The following is a 20,245-nucleotide window of genomic DNA, read 5'->3' as shown; positions in this document are numbered from 1 at the left end:
TTTGTTTCAACTTGGGTTTATGTGATTTACTTTTATATAGTTGCCAGAACAATACTTGGTCAACTTCACCTGATTGATCAATTTCTTCAAATTGAAGTCTCATATACTCGTTAAAAGCATTTCTAAGCTTCTTTCTAAAAACATTCTTACATGACTTATAGTCTAAAAAATAAACATCATTACCTCTACATTGGCCGTTGTCTTTCCACAATTTCCTTTTACTAACCATCAGATGGTGAACATTTGTCAACTCATCATTCCAATATGGTTTTAGATGTCTCTGAAATTTACATTTCTGAATGCAGCGTTTTGATGCATTTAGCAAAACAGATTTTAGAGCCTCATAATATGTATCAATTTCTAGGGTCGACGTGATATTTTGAGGAAAAGCTACTGAACTGAGGTAAATATCAACAATGTATTTGTAGCTTTGTATTTGACCACTATTTACAGCTTTACGCCAGTTATACCTCACAAATTCATCATTACATTGTTTGGATTGGATCTTAGGAGTCCCCACAGAACACAAAACAGGAAGGTGTTCTGAAGTATTAACTTCACATTCATCCAGGACTTCAGACCATTCTACTAAATCTACTATCCTACTTTCGACAAGGATATGGTCAATCATTGTACAGTTCCCAGTGACAGGGCAAAATGTATATTTAGGACCTTTACATTCAGTCTGTACGTTTACCGAGAGTAAATTATTTCTCTTTAAAAACATCTTGAACAAAGCTGATCTTTCATTATGTAAGAAATGATAACGTGGACCACTAATTTTTACATTTAAATCACCTATGATGATAACCTTCCCTTTCTCCGAGTACACGGCCACAAGAGATTCTAATATGTCTAGGGTTTCCTTAAAAACATCGAAGTGCCTTGATGATGCTGGCATGTATGCAGAAAAGACAAAAATATAGTTACTATCAGACTCTTGAATTTCAGCACCTACAATCCGAGGACTATCAGTAACAATCTCTTGAACATTTAGACAAGATTTGTAAAGAATACAAACACCCCCTCTAATGTTGCATTTATAGCGGAATGGGTCTATCTCATGGACAGGTTTTACTATACTTGAGTAGCCGCAATGAGAAAAAGTATCAAAAAAGGACAGGTTATATTCTCTTACCCAATGTTCAGACAGACCACATATATCAATATTATGTTCTTCAAGGCATTTTAGAAGGTATGGCGTGCCGGCCATTACACCTTCAATGTTCCAACACATTATATTAGTTCGGACATCAGCACCAATTTCAATTCCATTGATGTCTTCTTGCTGTTTGACTGTATTGCTAGGTGTAGCATTTATGTTAGTCTCCATGTCGGCATTATGGTTTCCTGACTGAAATTGCAGGAACTGGATGTTTTCATTGTCATCCATGCTTCGCGTATTTCTGTAATGACGCCCTATTACCACTTTCCGTTAATATACGATCTCAGAATATATTAGATTTTCACTGTCCCAATTTACAAACACTTACGGAGCTTTAATTGCTTTGGTTCGGCTGTGACAGCTGTATATATGTTATGTTAAAAGTACATGCATATCCAATTGATAGACCACTAGCAAGATTACAAGGAAATGTTTATAAATGCTAAAATGTACTCTATTGTTTCTTTGCGTATTGCAGAGTTATCTTCTCTTGGGATCAGGTATTGATTGTTACGTCACTTGTTTGTGAGAGTAACGTCATCAATTTTTGAGAAAACGACGTCATTTTCTCGCACAAACCAATGACGTAACAATAAATACTTGCTCCCTAGAGAAAATAACTCTGCAATACGCAAAGACGGAATATAATAAACAACAGATGATTTCCAAAGGGAAAAAAAGATACAAAAGGCACTCTAAGTCTCAATAATTCGGCCTCCTGGCCTTCTTCAAGGGCGAAAGTCAACGGTTGTTTCAAGTAACGTCCATCTTGCTTATTCGGAGGTTCTATGGGTGTTTTGGTTTTAATGAAGAATCGACGTAAAAGACAATGTGGTCTGGTATGTTGATGATACAAGTAAAGACCGCACAATTTAAGTATAAGGTATGCTGGACGTGATTGTATCGTATATATGCTTTGAAAAAAGCAATCATCTGCAATACTGGATTCGATAAAAAAAGACTTTTAGAATTCAAGTCCTAGAAAATAAATATGCAACAAACTATTTCTTCTCACAAAAAGAATATGCCGGAACTGGATTCGCTAAAAAGGAGACTTTTAGAATTCCAGTCCTTGAAAATAACTATGCAACAAACAGTTAAATTCATCTCACAAAAAACATGTATTCTGGATTACTGGATATGATAAAAGAAGACTTTCGGAATTCCAATCCTAAAAAATAACCATGCAACAAACTATTTCATCTCAAAAAAAATGCTCTGGAAAACTGGGTTCGATGTTTTAAAAAAAAAATATAATCCTAGAAAATAAATATGAGACAAAAGATTTTATCTATAAAAGCCACATTGGAATGATGTATACATGTCATTAGTATTTACGAAAAGTGTATGGAAACGTACGAAATAAACGTAAATCAATATTAATGTACTAATATATGATAATAATAATAATAGGTTTTTCATAGTTAGAGTGGTTCCCCGTGGAAAATCTGGAACTTTTGTGAAAAAATTACAATAAAGGAAAACACTTTATATGAATACATGTATCATAAAAGTGCTAAAATATATAGATTTATAAAAATGAGCAATTAAATTGTCATTTGAGATGTATGTGTTTTCTGATTTATTATTATTATTCACTTTTGTATAAGTCATACATTTTCCTTTATTAAGATGTATTTGTTATTGTGGTAAATGGACTTATATTGCCATTGGATTTTAAATATATGGAAATACAAGCAACAAATCAGATAAAGCACGGCGATGTAGAATCGACAGGTAACACTCATCTCGTAAAAGTGCACTTAATCACAGTAAAGAAATAAAACTAAAACTTGGACATTTTATATTGATGAAAAATGGAAATAAAAGCTAGACGATCAATACATTTATAGTATAAATGAAACAATATCAGGTAACAGCCTGTATGAACTTTTTCGATTACTCTTGAATACCGTGTCATACTTGAAATGAAATATATAATTATGTATCTTCTTAAAAATACATTAATACACTACAAGTAATAAAAACTAACCTCGGAGTCCAGAAACAGTACTAAAATCAAGTATACGGCATCTTACATGTTTGATCAAATAGTAAACAAGTCACTATTCGATTGTTTACAAATGTTATTTACACAAGCAAATATTTTGTAGTTTTTCATCTACTGGCGAGCTGTCTATCAGTCCGTGCAGACGGGAGGTTTGCAGAAGAACAGTTTAGCACATTTATAAACAGTTATTTCATGTTGGTAAGTATGGACTATGAGAAGTTCTTTTTACACAACCAATACAATGTTCTATGTGACGTTACGATGAAAATGAGTCATTTCGGTACATAAACCAACAATTGAACATACGTTTCCAGCGTAGCCGAAATCGACATTGATTTTGTGGACAACTCGTACATATTTTACACCTTTGTGTGCATACGCTTCATTGGTCATTGTCTGATGAAGGTGACAGTGTATATATCGTACTGGTCATCGAAACGTCACATAGAAAATGGTATTGGATGTGTAAAAAGAACTTCGCATAACAGTTTAGCACGGTACTCTTATGTGGAGCAAACAATATGTTATACAAACTCGTCATCCTCGTCGTCTGAAGCTTTGTCTTGTTCTTGTGTTTGTCCGAAATCCGCAAAACGTCACTGGCATCCCTGTACTATCCGGTTCACTTCTACGACATTCGAAAGGTGCATGGCTGCTATATATTTCGTCATTATATCGTGAGGCCTACATCATCATTGATCAATAGAAATGCTTCATAATGAAATATATACTTAAATGCATAGTTTAATTCAACAGAATATTTACACGTGATATAACCATTACTACCTATTTTGAATATTATCTAATACAGACTGTCATTACAGGTACACGTACACTTGCGTATCGTTATTATTCACATGATATAAAGATAGAATCGTCACTACATAGTAACTGTCTAATATAGCAATATATTTACGTGTGTTAAATCACACAATCCACGATAAATCTACATGTACTAAACACTTATACTTGTATTTCAATTTGAAAACCCGGTCAAGATAAGCATCAAACACATTAAGAATATAAAATCAAATCTACATTTACATTAATATTTCGTTTTGTTGTTGTTGTTGTTGTTGTATTTTTTGAGATCTTGCTGGTGAACTGTCAGGGCCGATGATGGTCGAAGCCGTGTAGATGGAATTTACTTTGTCAAGATTTGCATACAATACTAGTTAAGGCTGAATAACCTGTTATAACTTAATTAAAGTTGTAAATTTATAACGTTATAATAATAATAATAACAACAATTCGAGGTTCTTATATACCGCTTTATCACAACCTAGTTCGTAGGTCGTCTCAAAGCGGTTCTCAAATTATTATCCGTGGTTATATAGGGCCTTTGCAACCAGCCAATATCTTTCTCAGCTCCCTGGGGAGCATCACAGCCGGTGCTGCCATTTCGGCACTCACAGCTAACATTCAACAATTCTAGCACTGCCCAACCACGTACTCATTTACAGCTGAGTAGACTGGAAAAAGCAGAAAAGGGTATCTTGTTTACAGATACAACACAGTGCCGTGCCGTGGCTCGAACCTGCAACCCTTCGGTAACGAGCCCCGCGTCCTGCCACTAGATTACCATGCCTCCCAACGGTCTTATAGGGCACCGGTCCCTTTTCGGTGCATTCTACATAGGTTTCGAAGCACTTAGTGCATACAGTTTTCATTCCCTTCAACTTTATTACCACTGATGAGTCATGAATTAGGAAAACAAGCATATGGTGCCATCAAATAATTCCTTAGTTTTGCTTTCCCAATATACAAGTAAAGTTTTCAAATAGTTGCTTCCGTTCTACGTATTTCTTGCGAAAATTTGTCATACAGAGTAGCCAGTTTTGCATACGAGTCCTGGTTCATGTACCCATAAAATTTCGATTTAGCCCATGACATTTCTGAAAATTCTGAAATTTAACATGGTGGGACCCATATCATTTAACCATACAGTGAAAAAAGACCCATGCAAACTTATAGTAGATTGAGCACTGCCTCGAGGACGTTAAACCCCAAACAAACAGAAATCAACATACATTACCTACATGGAATGTAAGACGTCAAGTACAACATTGCGTTTGCTACTCAACGTTATTGAAGTTATTGTTATTATGAACAATACATTTTTATCACAGTATTCGTACAGCACATTTTATGGGATTTATTCTAATGAACGAGATGTGTTGCTGCGATAGCGATCCTCATAAGGTCGATTGTCTCGGTTTCAGTGCATGCGCATTCCATCATTTGGGAATACATCTTTTGAATTGAATACAATAGACTGTAAATACCACGTTACAGCCAGATTTCATTTCTTACTTAGCGTTTTAAGTATTAGTTAGCTTCATATCAACATCGCCACCATGCACTGTGATAAAAAGAACACATTAATATAATACGACGGTATATTAATAATTAGACATTTATTGACATCGCCACAATCAAAACATTGTGATGCAATTAAGATAATCAAAGAATGGCTTTAATTTTTAGATTTCATTAAGAACCCGAAGATTTTATGATATCTTATAATTACATGTATTAAACATTTACAGATGCCAGCCAAGAAACCTGAAATGACACAGGTAACCAAAGATAAAACACAGGTAAAATACAGGTAAACTACTGTGAATTGGGCTAGAATCTTTCTAATTAATACGTCATTTTCCCGTGCTTTTTTAAAAGTGGTGAAATTGGGAAATCGACATAGTGTTTTGAGCAATACAACGGGAACGTTTTATAGAGGCCTAGAGACAAAGCGTTTTTCAGATGCTCAGAAAAGAATTACCTCGACAGTGATTATTTTAATGAAAAGCAAGCAAAAACCATCATTGTTTAGTGTCCTGTATTCATAAGGTAAATACGGTATGTTTCCCATATCAATATTACAAGTGGATACAGACAAGTTGGGATATTCCATTCTGACCAATTTCAGGGGAAAAGGGATGTAATGACCGAGTAATGACCTATGGTCAGGCTGGAAGCGTTGTAACTGGCGATGTAAACTTTTCCTTTAATGTAAAGCTACGTGCGATAACTTTTTATAAATGGGCAAAATTATCTAGAACGTCATTGGAATGTGAATTTTAAGACGCTGATGGAATTTGTGGAAGACTACGTCAGACAATGGACAAAACCAGAACATTCAAAAAAGAATTCGCAGCTTGATATTCAAAATTAAACCAAAAGTCAAATTAATATCCCTGATTCCGACGTCCAAACAACTACCACCGATCTGTGCTTGATACAATGTAAGTTGATACAATATAAGTATGTAAATAATTTGTTTGCTTAATTCTTGAAAATACCTAGACCTATGGTTTTATCTAGATTAAATGTGATTCACAATTAGTTAGCCAAAAGAGTGAATCGTTATCAAACATTAGAAGTAAGTTGTTCTCCAAAATCAAGTATATATAAAAGCAAAGAAATGGTTCTAGGACTGATAACTGTACATGTAGTGCCATGTATGTAAGGTTAAATTGGTTTGACTTCATTCTGTGACTACTGGCCTATTTTGTCCCCATCCCCCCCCCNCACCCCCAACTAAAAATAAACAAGACTTAAAACAAAATAGGGGCCTAACATTTCACCATATAATAACAACCATATTTTGTTAAATTTATCAATCAAAACATCGTTCCACATGCTGTATTTTATGTCTTTATCTACAATTTCATATCATATATAATAACAACCATATAATATCAATATAACTTAAATTTACTTGACTCTTTAATTTGGTACAAAACCTTACTCATTATCCATATTTTGCCTATAGATATAAATGTAATTAAACTTCATTTTTTTCGTATTTTATATATTATCACGTATAAATATAATTAGTTGGTTAATCCACTAGCTCCACCCACTGGTAGACGGGAGATAACTCTAATAAACCCAATTAACTTAAAAAGATGGCGGGGAATGAAGTGGTAATAGAAGGCACGGGAGAAGATGATAGTTCAAACCAATATGAGTTTCAGCATGGCCAGTTTAACATACAGCAATCTAAAGAAGAAAGAAAAAGGATTCGAGAAGGATACAGGGTTCTCATTGATGATTTAAAAAGTAGGTGATCCGTTAGCCTAAGTGATCGAGCAGGGCTGCGCTCTCAGACTTGTTTTGTAAACATTGAGATCACGTGTGCACGCAGTCTTCATCTTCTTCATCTGTTAGACTTCCTCCGTCGATACCGACGATTACGGAAGTAGGGTCGTTGTGCCATTGTGCGTTAATTATGTACAGTGTACACGTGGTGCATGTACACTATTTTGATTTTTTTATATAGGATAGTGAAAGTAGATTTGAAGTGCATTCAACCATAACATACAAAGACGTTACCCAAATGCAGGATTATTACCCATATATGCGCCGTTGTGCCCAACCTGGGAAGGAGATTCCATTGAATTATATGGTGTATGGAAAGAATGAGTGTCTGTATGTGTCGTTGGATGTGTAGATATATGTCTGTAACTACGGTCGTATCCTTGACGTGTGTCTGCCGGGATGAGATTGTTAGTGTGTATTGCTACTTGTTGGTTTATTATTTTGTAGAGAAGAATAAGGCGTGTTCTTGTTCTGCGTGTGTGTAGTGTTGATTACAGATCATGGTGTTGATTACAACTTGCAGTTTGAAATAACTAATAGTCGATATGCTTGCTGTCATATGATGGTGCAGGGTTTTCCTTATTGTTCTTTCGTTAGTATTACCTGCATATTTTCATTAGCAAGATTAGCTCAAGACGTCTAGATTTACTTTTTATCAGTTTGTTTTCTTTTCTAAATCAACACTCACAAATTTATGCAAGACAACACTAGAAGCTAGTTCTACTCTAGTCTGAAACGTTTATCTCCTCTTTCAATTGTTTTTTTTTTTAGATAGAGATATCTCCATAACAAATAAAGATGAGGTAGTTATTTCAAACTGCAAGTTGTAGTCTTCTTTTTTCTTTAGGATGCAAATGGAATGGTCTCTCTGATCAAGTGGTAAATGTCCCATCCCTGTTTTCCTTTAAGACCAGCTTAAATAAACACTGGATAAATCACCCCAACAAGTTTGAACCAAGCTTTTACTAACTAGCTGGGGTAACACATACAGGCTTCTCTAATGTCTAATTTAAATCCAGTATCTTTTAACCGATATGAAACCTTTTAATATAGATCTATACTTCCTAGTATAGCCCATTGACAGGTCCGTAACTAATTAACCACAATTAAGGTGTGTACTGTCCATACTAAATAGTAAAACAACTCTCTATTTTTTTTGAGACTTGTGATCTATACAGGCCTGTCAGTCCTATTTTATAACTGAATACCCTTATTTTATATAAAGCAGGATGCAACTTTTGTTACCACCAACCGCACATGTACATAACTTTCACTAGTTTTTGAGAAATAAAGTCCTCTTCAAATGCCTCTAAATGCAACTGGAAGTGAAGTGGACAGTATTAAGAAGCACCTCAAGAAGCAACTAGACGCTTACAACGATGTCGCCTGCAATGAACCAATGAATAAACCAAAAATGCAGGGACTCCATCAATATGCAGATGATTGGGTAATTCCTGTAGGAACTCTATCTAAATCAGAGATTTATAATGATATAAACCTTTGATTTAGATAGAGTTCCTACAGGAATTAATGATTGGCCTACAGTCCTAGTCCTGACTGATTTTGAAATACAATGTACTTAGAGATCTTTTTTTATTCTTTTTCTAATTGAAATAGTGATATATATATATATCCCCTTTATTTTTTTAAACATTACAGTCCAGAATAGTAACATTGCATGGTATTGATAATTTATTTTATATTTTTAGCAAACAGACAAGATTTTGTACGCCCAAGCTCAAACAGACTGGATGAGGCACTCACAGAGACAGATGAGCTGTATAAAAATGGTATGTCCTTTGAGTGGAGCTAACATAAGGCCTAGGAGTCGTCTTGCAAAAATTAGAACTAAACAATTAGTACACATAGAAAAGACGGCTCATTCTCTGCTCTACAGTAGTACTTGATAGTAATAATTATTACCGATAGTAATAATATTTATTCAGGTAAAAGGCAAATAATACATGTATATCACATTTTGCGGATTGGACATAAATATATATATATTATCACAGATGTTATTAATCACAGATGTTATTTATAAGTTATTTATGCCATAAAACTAGTTAGGTGTTAAAACTGGATTGGATTAGATTAATTTAGGCCCTTACACGGGATGACCCTTAACGCCATATTGTGGCTTAATTCCAATGGGGTCCCTTAGATCTAAATAAATCAATTCAATTCATAAAAAATAGTTACATAATTATATATTATATATTGATAATTTGATAAGACTATGTGACACTCCTTTTATAAAAATAGATATAAAATGTTACATGTGCCATAGCTAGGCTTTAATCAATAAACTAATGCTGGTAGACACATTATCACACACATGACCATACACCTACATGTATTTACTCTGTGCTCCCTTTTATCACACAGTAAAAAAATCAACGGAGCGAGTGCTAGACTCATTGGCTGTCCGAATCATATCAAATTATGGTCGCCAGACAGCAGAAGCTGTTCAGACAGACTTTGTCAAATTTATACCTGAAGAGTTTGCAGAGAAACTGGTAAGAGTATTCATGTACATGTAAATGTGAAATAAAAGCACCCGAACATTTTTGTATTAATTCTTTTCCTGTAATATGTAGAATTTTCCTGCAGAGACATTCTAATAGGGTTTCTGGATAATGCAGTTCAGTTTCTGCTTTGAAGTCAACACACTTTATAGCCGAGTTAGATATTTGCCAGTCATGATCAGTAGACAATTATAACTAGTTCAAGTTCAAGTTCAAGATATTTTATTAAGTATTTCAAGGCCAACTAGCCCATATTACAATTTGCACAGTACATAATAACCATATTCACACAATTTTTACATCAAAAACAATTTCTGCAAAGTACCTTATAACGTACAATTTACTAATATATAGCACTGACTTCCGATTTAATAATACTAAATTTGTGATGTCACAGATATAATATAATTTGATCTTGCTTCAAAAGCTAAATATACAAATTTAGCAACATTTCTTAATTTATCTTCATTTCCAGTTATTAACATATATTTTGCTTCAACATAGTTTTCCAATGCACACATTTGTCTTATATGTTCATATAATGGACAGTGTAATAAAAAATGATATTCATCTTCAATGAGTCTTGTATTGTTTGTATATAAACAGACAATTATAACTACGGTATATATATAAAATAACCTTGACAATCCTGTGACCATTCATAAGATTCTAACACTATATATGTAGCAAGTGTTTTACCGAACATATTTAGGCCAAATAAAAATATGTGTTTGTTTCCTGTTTCGGCTTCAAAAAAATTGGGTAGGTAGGTAGGAAAAACTTTTTTTTTTTTTTTTCGTTTTATATTTTTTTCTGGTGAAGAAAATCTCCTGATTACCCCCGTGAATGTTAAACATATGTTATTGTTTTAATAAAGAATGAAAGGCACCAAATATATAATTTTTGATTCATGTAAAATAAATCCACAAATGCATTCACCGTTTTTTTGTGTTGAGCAGGCTTAAACAACACATTGAAGTAAATTATTATCTGAACCACCTAAATGTTTATGGAATAACAACCATAATTTACAGTAGTGCTACCACCAGTGTTACATTTCTAAATTATCCCTACAGCTGGACACTAGTTTTTAGTAATCCAAACTCCACTGATGGTCACCAGTGTTAAGTTCTCTGTTGTATTAAACTGAAACTTTCTGTTCTCGATTTCCACTGCTCCAGTTCAAATTTATTGAACAACAAAATAAGTATATTTATATTTATACTATATTTACAGATTTTTTTTAACTCAAAACAATTTTATCACTTGGATGTAGACATCCAAGTCTACATCCAAGTGATAAAATTGTTTTGAGTTGAAAAAATATCTTTGTAATTCAATATTCTAGAGACGGGGGCCAGTGTAGAAAAAATAGGGTCGGTCGGGAAACGGGAAACGCAGGTATATTTTTATTTGGCCTTAGCCTTATATACATGTACAAAGTTGTCCCCATTATTCAGCTGATCCATCTACTTTCATTGGTTAAGAATATGACTGTTTGGAGATTACCCTGTAAACAAAGGTGTTAATTCTATGCTATCAAAATTTCCATACAGTAATATGCCCATGCATAAAGTATTATATGTTTTATAAGGCTTAGATGATAATTAACACTGCTGCACATCTATTTAAAAAAAGTATTTAGACTAACTAGGAGTTAACATTTTGTCCAGCCAACACACTTCCATGTATCCACTGAACCTGTATTGTTTGCCGTATCTATAATCTTGTTAATTTTATTTTGAAAAGGTCACATTCATTGGTGGCCAGCGGCCCGGAGAGACATCAGGATCTGTTAGGATATCCGGTAACGGATGGGCTGCTCTCGGCAGGTCTACACAGAAGCTCTTCTGTAAATCCCCACCACTTCACATCATGTATGTTAAAAGTAACCCAAAGTGCTGATATACTCAGATCTTTAACTATTTGAACTTTCAGCAAATCATTATCATTTAACTTCACATATACGTGAAAAAGGTAAATCCTAATACAAGTTTACGTATTTGAAAGACATCTGTGTGATTTCAACCCAATGGCAAGTGGTTATTTGAAAGGGAAAACAAATATTTACAAATTTGTATAAATCAATTGGATGCTCCATAGGAGATTGCTCCAGAACTGAAAGTTGGGAAGGTTGCTGCAGAACTGAAAGGTGTGAAGGTTTATAAAGTAGGATAAGGCAATTTAAATGTGTCTGGTATATCAATATGGTTGCCTGTTAAAGAATTTGTTTCTTAGAAAGTAGATACAAATCACCATATTTACAAATGTATTTTATTTAAAAAAAGAAAACTACTTAAAATGACAAAATGCTGATGAAACTTTTCATCTTTTAAGGATGCATTTCTTTGAAGAGATAAACTATGCAATCCTTACTTGTAAACTTGATGATTTAGGAGTGGGACATTCCAGAGAGGGGAATTTGAAGGTAAAAAGAATCCAATAATACGATGTGACAGAAGGCAAAAAGAAAATGAGACGGGAAAGGCCACTGTACCGAAAAAGGTGAAAATCACAAGTTCAATGGATTCAATATTTGTATAGTGTCAGACTCGGTGATGTTCATTTCACAAAGTATGTTAACTCATTCACCCCTGAGGACACATTTGAACTCTTCCAATTCAAAGGTTGGAATAGTTCATTATGAAATTTCAGTGGTGAATTAGTCAGTACTCGCATTTAGTAAAGTACATGTAATAAATTTAAACAACAGACATATTCCGGTTCCACATTATTTAATATGCGTATATGTGCGTGCATAAATATATAATGATTAGCTTCAGATAACCAGGTTTCAGACAGGTTGCATTATTAGGATGTAAATTGTATCATGAGCATGCATATTACAGTTGTGGAAGAATCTAAATCAAATCTGTAGAAAGATATGTCATCTGGCCCGCATGTGCTGTCAAGTTTTTTAGTTAAATATTAAGTTTTTAAAAAGTATCTTTATTACATCCAGTTGATTTTTATTTCTGCATGGTTAAACTAATTAGAAGTTGTGAAAGCTTTGTTCGTTGACTAATGACATCATTATTTTTTAACTGACCTTCTAGGTGGAATCTTTTGATGACGCAGGTGATGTGGGGACGTCACAACATATAGCCAGAGTGCTCAAGTATTTGCAGGACTTTTATGAAATGGAAGGCTGTAAGTATTGTATATTGATTTCAGGGAATTTCTGTTTTCAAGAAACACATTTTTAAATATATGAGTGTAATACTTGAGGCTTAATCTGCTGACTTCAGCAATAAATCTACATATATCGTTTCTATTGTCAACATGTTGTGATCTTTAGAACAATGTTAACAACATTTGAGTCAATTGATTTTCATAAATACTCATTGTCATAATTGAGTCAATCAACTGATTGTCATGTTTCCTCATTGTCATAATGGAGACAATCAACTGATTGTCATGTTTACTCCTTGTCATAATTGAGTCAATCAACTTATTGTCATGTTTCCTCATTGTCATAATTAAGTCAATCAACTGATTGTCCTGTTTACTCATTGTCATAATTGAGTCAATCAACTGATTGTCATGTTTACTCATTGTCATAATTGAGTCAATCAACTGATTGTCATATTTCCTCATTGTCATAATTGAGTCAATCAACTGATTATCATGTTTACTGATTGTCTTGATTGAGTAAATGTTTTCTTATTGTCCTGAATGAATTTCATCACTGATTTGTCATACTTATTCATGGTCTCAATTGAGTCTATCACTTGCTTGTGATAATTGCTCATTTTCTTCATTACCGGTAAGTAAATCACCAATTTGCATTTCTTACTCATTGTCCTGATTAGGTCGATTACTTACTTGAGTGTCTCACTTGAGTCAATCAATTACTTGTCGGGTTTGACTGACATTGTCCTGATAGCTTAAATAATTATTTTTTATGTTTGGTCCTTGTCCTTATTGTGCAAAAAACGTTTATTTTCAAGGACCAACATTTGCCAAAAAACCCCACAGTATAATGATATATTCTTCCAGTTTTGTTTTCATAATACAATCATCTTGCTGTCTCTCCTTTGCGTTGCAGGTCAACCCCTGTGTTATTTTGACTTTGTCCTTGACCCCGACTCCTTCGGTCACACTGTGGAGAACATATTTCACACATCATTCTTAGTTTCGGTAAGATGTTTACAGGTAGATTTGTAGAATCTCTATTGTAATACATGTATTTACAAACTGACATGAACCATTTATATGGAGGTTTTATGACATTGTGATGAATATTGAGAATGGTAGAAAACTGACTGACATGACATTTGATTTGTGATATTTAATGCGGATAGTAGTATAGTGGAAATTGGACTGATGGAACATTCACATTTTGGTACTGATTATGCAGTTATCTGTTATCAATTAACTCATTCACCCCTGAAAATGCATTTGATCTCTTCCAGTTTAAAGTTTGAAATAGTTCATTAAGAAACTTCAGGGTTGAATGAGTTAAAGTTCAGTGCGCTATCTGCAAAATAATTAAGTACATTTTAGAATTTTGTTTGGAAGTCTGCCTCTGTGGACTTAACAGGTTGAGTTGGGTTGTGTTGGAACCTTAAAACAAGTTAAAATGAATGCGATCTGGAAAACTTAATACATATAAAATTTCAAACAGTATCATAGTGTGTACATTGGGGAAAAGCCAGAACATTTGTCAGCGCGTGATTGGATTATTCTTGGGGGAATACCATAATTTAAAATCTGACTACTCTAAGCAAAACATGAACAATTGAGGTTATCACTTTGTTAAAGTCATATGGTTAGCTGGTTCTAATTAAACTGTATACATTATTATATTATTATGTATTTGTAACAGGTCTGGAATGAAATGCAACATAATTTTTTATTTTCATATTTTTAGAGAGGCTTTGCAAAGATTTCCCTTGATAATGATAAGCTACCTCAGATTGGTAAGTGTTAGAGATTTTCATATAACTACTGGCAACACACAGGTTTTTGCTTCTGGTAGAAAATCATTTAGCTCTTTATACACATTAGAAATGTACAGCCATGTGCTGTAAGTATCCTGACACACTATAGAGTACTTTACTCTAATTGATTCTTCTGATGTTGTTACCCAATCTATCTCTATACATGTACATATAGATTTTATCATTATCCATTTAATACATTCATTTTGATCTGCATCAATTTCTAAGTACTTCCATGAAAACCAGTGGTTAAACTTTAAGTTAAATTTCACTATCAAATATCGTTCTGACTTTAAAGTTCATTGAAAAATGGAAAATTACATAGATTTTACATGTAGTGTAAGATTAATTAGTGAGTTCAGTTAACACTTCTGGCAAGTCAGTGTATTTCTCAATTAGTTAACAGTAAAACAGTTACTCCCCTCACTTCTCTGAACTAAAGCTTTAAACTCTTGGGTGAGCTTTCATGACTTCTTTCATTCAATTAAGAAGGCTATGCATGCATCCCTTATCCTAATAATTGCCTTAGAAGCACATCAATGGCCAAATTTGACCAAACTCTGGTCACGTATTACACTTTGTAATTGACAGATTCGGGATGTGCTATCATAAACATTATGAGATCTGTGGTCAAGTGATGATCTATCATGGTAGACTTGGGTTGACAAATAAGTCCAGCAATATTTTATCACACTATTTTTGTCTCACTGCCACGGAGTAGCTAAAGCGAGACTAAGGTGTTGCTTTTCTGGGGACGGCGGCGTCAACATTAACTTTTTTGTTCAAGTTATTTTCCCTGAAAGTATAAGTGCTACACCAACCAAACTTGGACCATAGATGCATCTTAGGTAGTACATCTCAACCCATGCATCAAATGCTGGATGTGACCTACCTTTCATGGTCTATTGACTTTTTTAGCATCTCCATCAACACCAAGTTTTTGTGTTTAAGCTAGTGTGTTAGGCCTATGGTTGATCCTGCTATTTTAACATATATGTTTGAATAAAAAAAATCACTACTGAAAACTGTACAGTTTCGAAGCAATTATCTGTGAGCTTACTACATTCACTGTATGTTGTTTCTGAATTTTTGCTGTTGGCAGAACATGATGTAAAGAAAAATCCAAGAACTGCAAACTAAATATATTTAATTTCTATTTAGAGCCCATTAGAAACGAGGAAGAAGGTGAAAGACCCATGATAGCACAAAAGAACCACCAGACGATCATCTCGATAACACCTGCAGACTGGAAGGTATCACCCCAGAAAGGTTTCAGCTAAGATTTTCCCCCTATGCAACATGAAAGATATTCTATTTTCATATTAAATTTTATTGATCAGAGATATTCTACCCTGTTTGTTTATCAGATCTGTAAAGCCTCCATCTTACAGATGTTTGATAAACTGTAGATGGTTGAAATGTTCGGTAAACAGGGGAATGTTTGCTGCAATTTACCCTTTTTTTTCCATTTGTAATTACGGGGAATTCTTTGAAAAGTCACATTTTTTAATAGAGGAATTGGAATATAGTTTACCGTTGAAGGTTTTGATCCAATTTACGCTGTTGTTCCAACTGACCGATACCATTGAAAGGCAACTTTTGGACACAGAAAAAAGATTTCCTGTGTGCAGTAATAAATAGGACTAAGGAGTGTTTCTGAGAATAGCGAGTATGGGTAGTTTCTTCAAAAATGTCTACCAAATTAAGAATCTACAGGAAGGATATTATCATACTTTTTATTTCTTTGTTTTGTTTAGAGGAAAACAAATTGTGACTTAATTCTGATGACATAATTTCAGGAATTGGTAGAAGTATTTGGTATGAAAAGGGCAGCTATTTCGCGGAGCAGCACTGCTAATGCAAAGAAAGTCCTCCAACAAACACCTCAGAAATCACAGGCGCAGCCCACACCTACAGGAGCTCTACTGGACAGACACAGCTGACAATAACTTATTTAACATATCTTATGTGTTCAGTTTTATATCCTGTCAAAATGAACATTTTTAACCCATGTTGACAATTAAAAACTTCCTTTTACATTACATGCAGTTAGATCAATAATAACACCAGGAATCATTCACTTTATGTGAACATTTGAGTTAGACATTTACACAAATATGTATTTGCTATTTTAACTCTGGAATGTAACTGAGACACTTGAATCTAAAATATCAATCCATTAACTCATTCACCCCTGAAATTTTGTAATGAACTATTAGAACCTTTGAATTGGAAGGGTTCAAACGTGTCTTCAGGGGTAAATGAGTTAACAACAGTTGGCTTCTAGTTATTCTCTCTTTATACTGCATACACATTACTTAAAGCTGGCAGTGCAAGTTAAAAAGATTTCATTTGCGATTTGAAAAAAAAAAGGTTTATTCAACTGATCCGATAAAAAAATGTTAGTTTAACATTGTGAAAGTGTTCTCATTATATAGCATAGTGTCACCTTGTGCACATGTTGAACAAATGATAACCAGTTTGACAGGTAATGCGCTTTTTATACCCAGCTAGACCCATACTCGTTACCAAGCACAGACAAACTTAAATGTCAACACTTCCTTCGAAACGATAGTCGGAAGAGATGGGGAAGAATCAAAACCAGATTTCTTTTTTTTCTTTTTTCTTTTTAAAAAAAATCACAATTAAAAGATTTTTAACTTGCACTGTCAGCTTTAACATATTGCTATTGTAATATACGATCAATGCAAACAATTTGTGTCTGCAAGTTTTTTAAGTTACCAAAAAAAAAAGGTTTAAAAAAAAACAGCCATCAAATACATGTACACATATAGAACTTTTGACACATGCACTTGGTAACACAGGTATGCAGTTGTACTTCCACTACCAATTAATACATTGTACCTACGTTTGTTTAAATGAGCTTAAACTATTGTTACTTTGTAATTGTTTTAGAAGAAAATGAGAGTCTTGTAACACAATATGTTTGTTTCTTATTGAAAATGAGTAACAGATAAGCTTCCTAATTTAAGGGTATACACTAGCAGTGCCTGGTTAAAAGACATTAGTTATACCTATGTCAAATTGGCCTTGTGTTATTCATCAACCACATTTTATGACTGTCTAGTTGGCCTTGTCTTTTAAACTGTAAATAATCTATAGATTGTATGCTTGGTAATACATACAACACACCCTTATTGATGATTTAAACATAATGAGTAATAATGTTATTATTTTAACCTACATTTCATTGTTTTTCTAAATTCAGACATTAATATGATTTAATATGCAACAGTAAACTTTTTTATGGATATTGACATTTTTCTTGCTACAGTATAACAAGATGTAACTTGCTACAGTATAACAAGATGTAACTTGCTGATCGTAACATGTACGTGTCGTACATATAGAGTTTTATTTTGTGATTGGATATCAAGGGTTTTGATACTGAAATTTACAAATATAAATATGTATATTTAAAATAATCAATTTACATATGTAAAGGTGTTAATTGTTTTGAGATCTAATCTTTGGTATAGAATTGTTTTCATTGAAAACAAATTTGACTGATATGGCAATAATTTAAGTTAAAATTGCCACAAGAAATATTAAAAAAAAAATATCTTTGAAAAAGGAGGTTAAATATCTTTGAAAAAGGAGGTTGCAGTTGCCAAGTAGTTAAAGGCGTCTGACATTCTGCTACCAGCTAGCCATACACCTCTGGGTTGTGGGTTTGAGACCTTTGTGAGGCAGTCGCCAGGTTCTTGTCGTGAATGGTTTTTCAGAACTTCCTTCACCGCCAAAACCTGGCACATCCTTAAATGACCATACCTGTTAATAGGACGTAAAACACAAACTAAAACCAAAACTTTTTGAAAAATGTATTTCCTGATAATTTTATTGTTGATTATATTGAAAATGTTGTTACTGAAGAAACGATTGATCTTAATAGATGTGTCTATAACTTCAACAGCAATGAGGGTACCTAAACATATGTATAATTGCTCATGATCAACTTCCACAGAACTTGTAGAAGAGTTATCTTCCCGCCTGATTCAGGGCTTATCTCTCTTACACTGTTAGTTAGTAGGTCAGTAACGTTTCATTTATAAATTTGATAGATCTGTTTTTGTTGTCAATAAATAAAATCAATTTATTACGGGGATCAAATTGTGTAAGAAATTGAAAAAGAACATGAAAAAAACATAAAAGATAAAAAGTTCAAGAATTAATTATTTAGCTTGAGAACCCAAAATATCTAAACTCGTTTTACTACAATTTAACTTACTAAAGTTTTTAATGTCAGGTTTCTTGAAAAACTTACTTTCATTGCAAAAAAAGTACATGTGTGATTAAAAGGGTGACTCGTAACCTTTGTTTAAATGTTGATATGTCAGTGTGGTATTGAATGCTGGTGTACAGATTTGTACATGTGCATAAAAAGGAATCCGTCATACCAACAATGTGTGTGCATTCATGATATTTTGTTGTCATAAACATTCTTGTATATCCCAGTACTGGTGTTATTCTTGCTAGAGGGTAAAACTTGTTTTATTAAATGAATGTTAATCAAAATCTTTGTATGTTGAGAAGTTCATCACTTCCATGTATTTTTAACAACCATCATGTTTGTAGTAATTTTACATGTAACAGCATTCTTGAATGTTGGAATCTTTACAACATTCCTGTATATTGGAGTTTTCACACTATTTTATTTTTATGAAAGCTGTACAAAGTTCTTTAATATCAGGTTTTTAGGTCACCTGAGCTTTAGCTCAAGTGACCTATTGCTATCCGTCTGCGTCCACCGTCCGTTGTCCGTCGTCTGTTAACATTTTACATTTTCAACTTAAGTTGAAATACTTTCAAAGGGATTTCATTGATACTTCATGGGAATGTTACTCACATCTCCCTGAGCAGTAAGTCATGTTATCTTTTGGGTCGATCAGAAATCCAATATGGCCCCCGCGGTTGCCATTTTGATTTTTTTTTATTTCAAACCTAAAAGTCAAGTTTTACTGAGCCGATTTAATTGAAACTTGGTAGGCATGAACGACTTTTGGTCTTGACAAAGTGTCCTTTTTTTCAGGCCGATTAAAAATCCAGTATGTTAAAAAACTATTTCAAAATTAAAATCAAGTTAATAGGCCGATTTAACTGAAACTCGGTCTAGGAATGATCTCATGGTCCTGACAAACTTAACTTAACGTCATACTTAACCTTTTTTTTCTCAAATTGTTAGGGATGATTGACATCATTATCTCCACTTCATATTCAACAACAAAAATAAATACTCGGGTGACCGTTAAGGCCCATGGGCCTTTTGTTTAAGTTTTTAGTTTTTCAAGTTTCAATTGTTGCATGTGTTTTGGAGTAAAATAGCCTATGATGCTGTAGTTCATGTTGTCTATGCAATGTATATATGATATATTCTTTACCATTCTTTGATGCCATAATGACCTGTATATATTATACATGTAATCTATGTAATTAACCTGTGATAGGTTGTAAACTAGTCATGTGTATTGTTTAT

At 33.5% G+C, this 20,245-nt stretch overlaps 1 protein-coding gene across 1 annotated transcript; it reads left to right on the top strand.

The window, feature by feature from the left end:
• Positions 1-7,087: 7,087 nt before the first annotated feature.
• On the top strand, positions 7,088-19,537 carry LOC110445751 (non-structural maintenance of chromosomes element 4 homolog A-like). Its single transcript, XM_021490526.1, has 10 exons — positions 7,088-7,241; positions 8,990-9,070; positions 9,669-9,799; positions 11,558-11,685; positions 12,205-12,313; positions 12,865-12,958; positions 13,857-13,948; positions 14,682-14,730; positions 15,913-16,004; positions 16,551-19,537. The coding sequence occupies exons 1-10, from the start codon at positions 7,088-7,090 to the stop codon at positions 16,692-16,694; spliced, it is 1,074 nt and encodes a 357-aa protein (XP_021346201.1). The 3' UTR covers positions 16,695-19,537.
• Positions 19,538-20,245: the final 708 nt, after the last annotated feature.

Source organism: Mizuhopecten yessoensis, unplaced genomic scaffold, assembly GCF_002113885.1.
Source record: "Mizuhopecten yessoensis strain PY_sf001 unplaced genomic scaffold, ASM211388v2 scaffold259, whole genome shotgun sequence".
Taxonomy (NCBI): Eukaryota; Metazoa; Mollusca; class Bivalvia; order Pectinida; family Pectinidae; genus Mizuhopecten; species Mizuhopecten yessoensis.
Note: the sequence above shows the minus strand (reverse complement) of the source record. Positions and strands in the feature narration are given on the sequence as shown.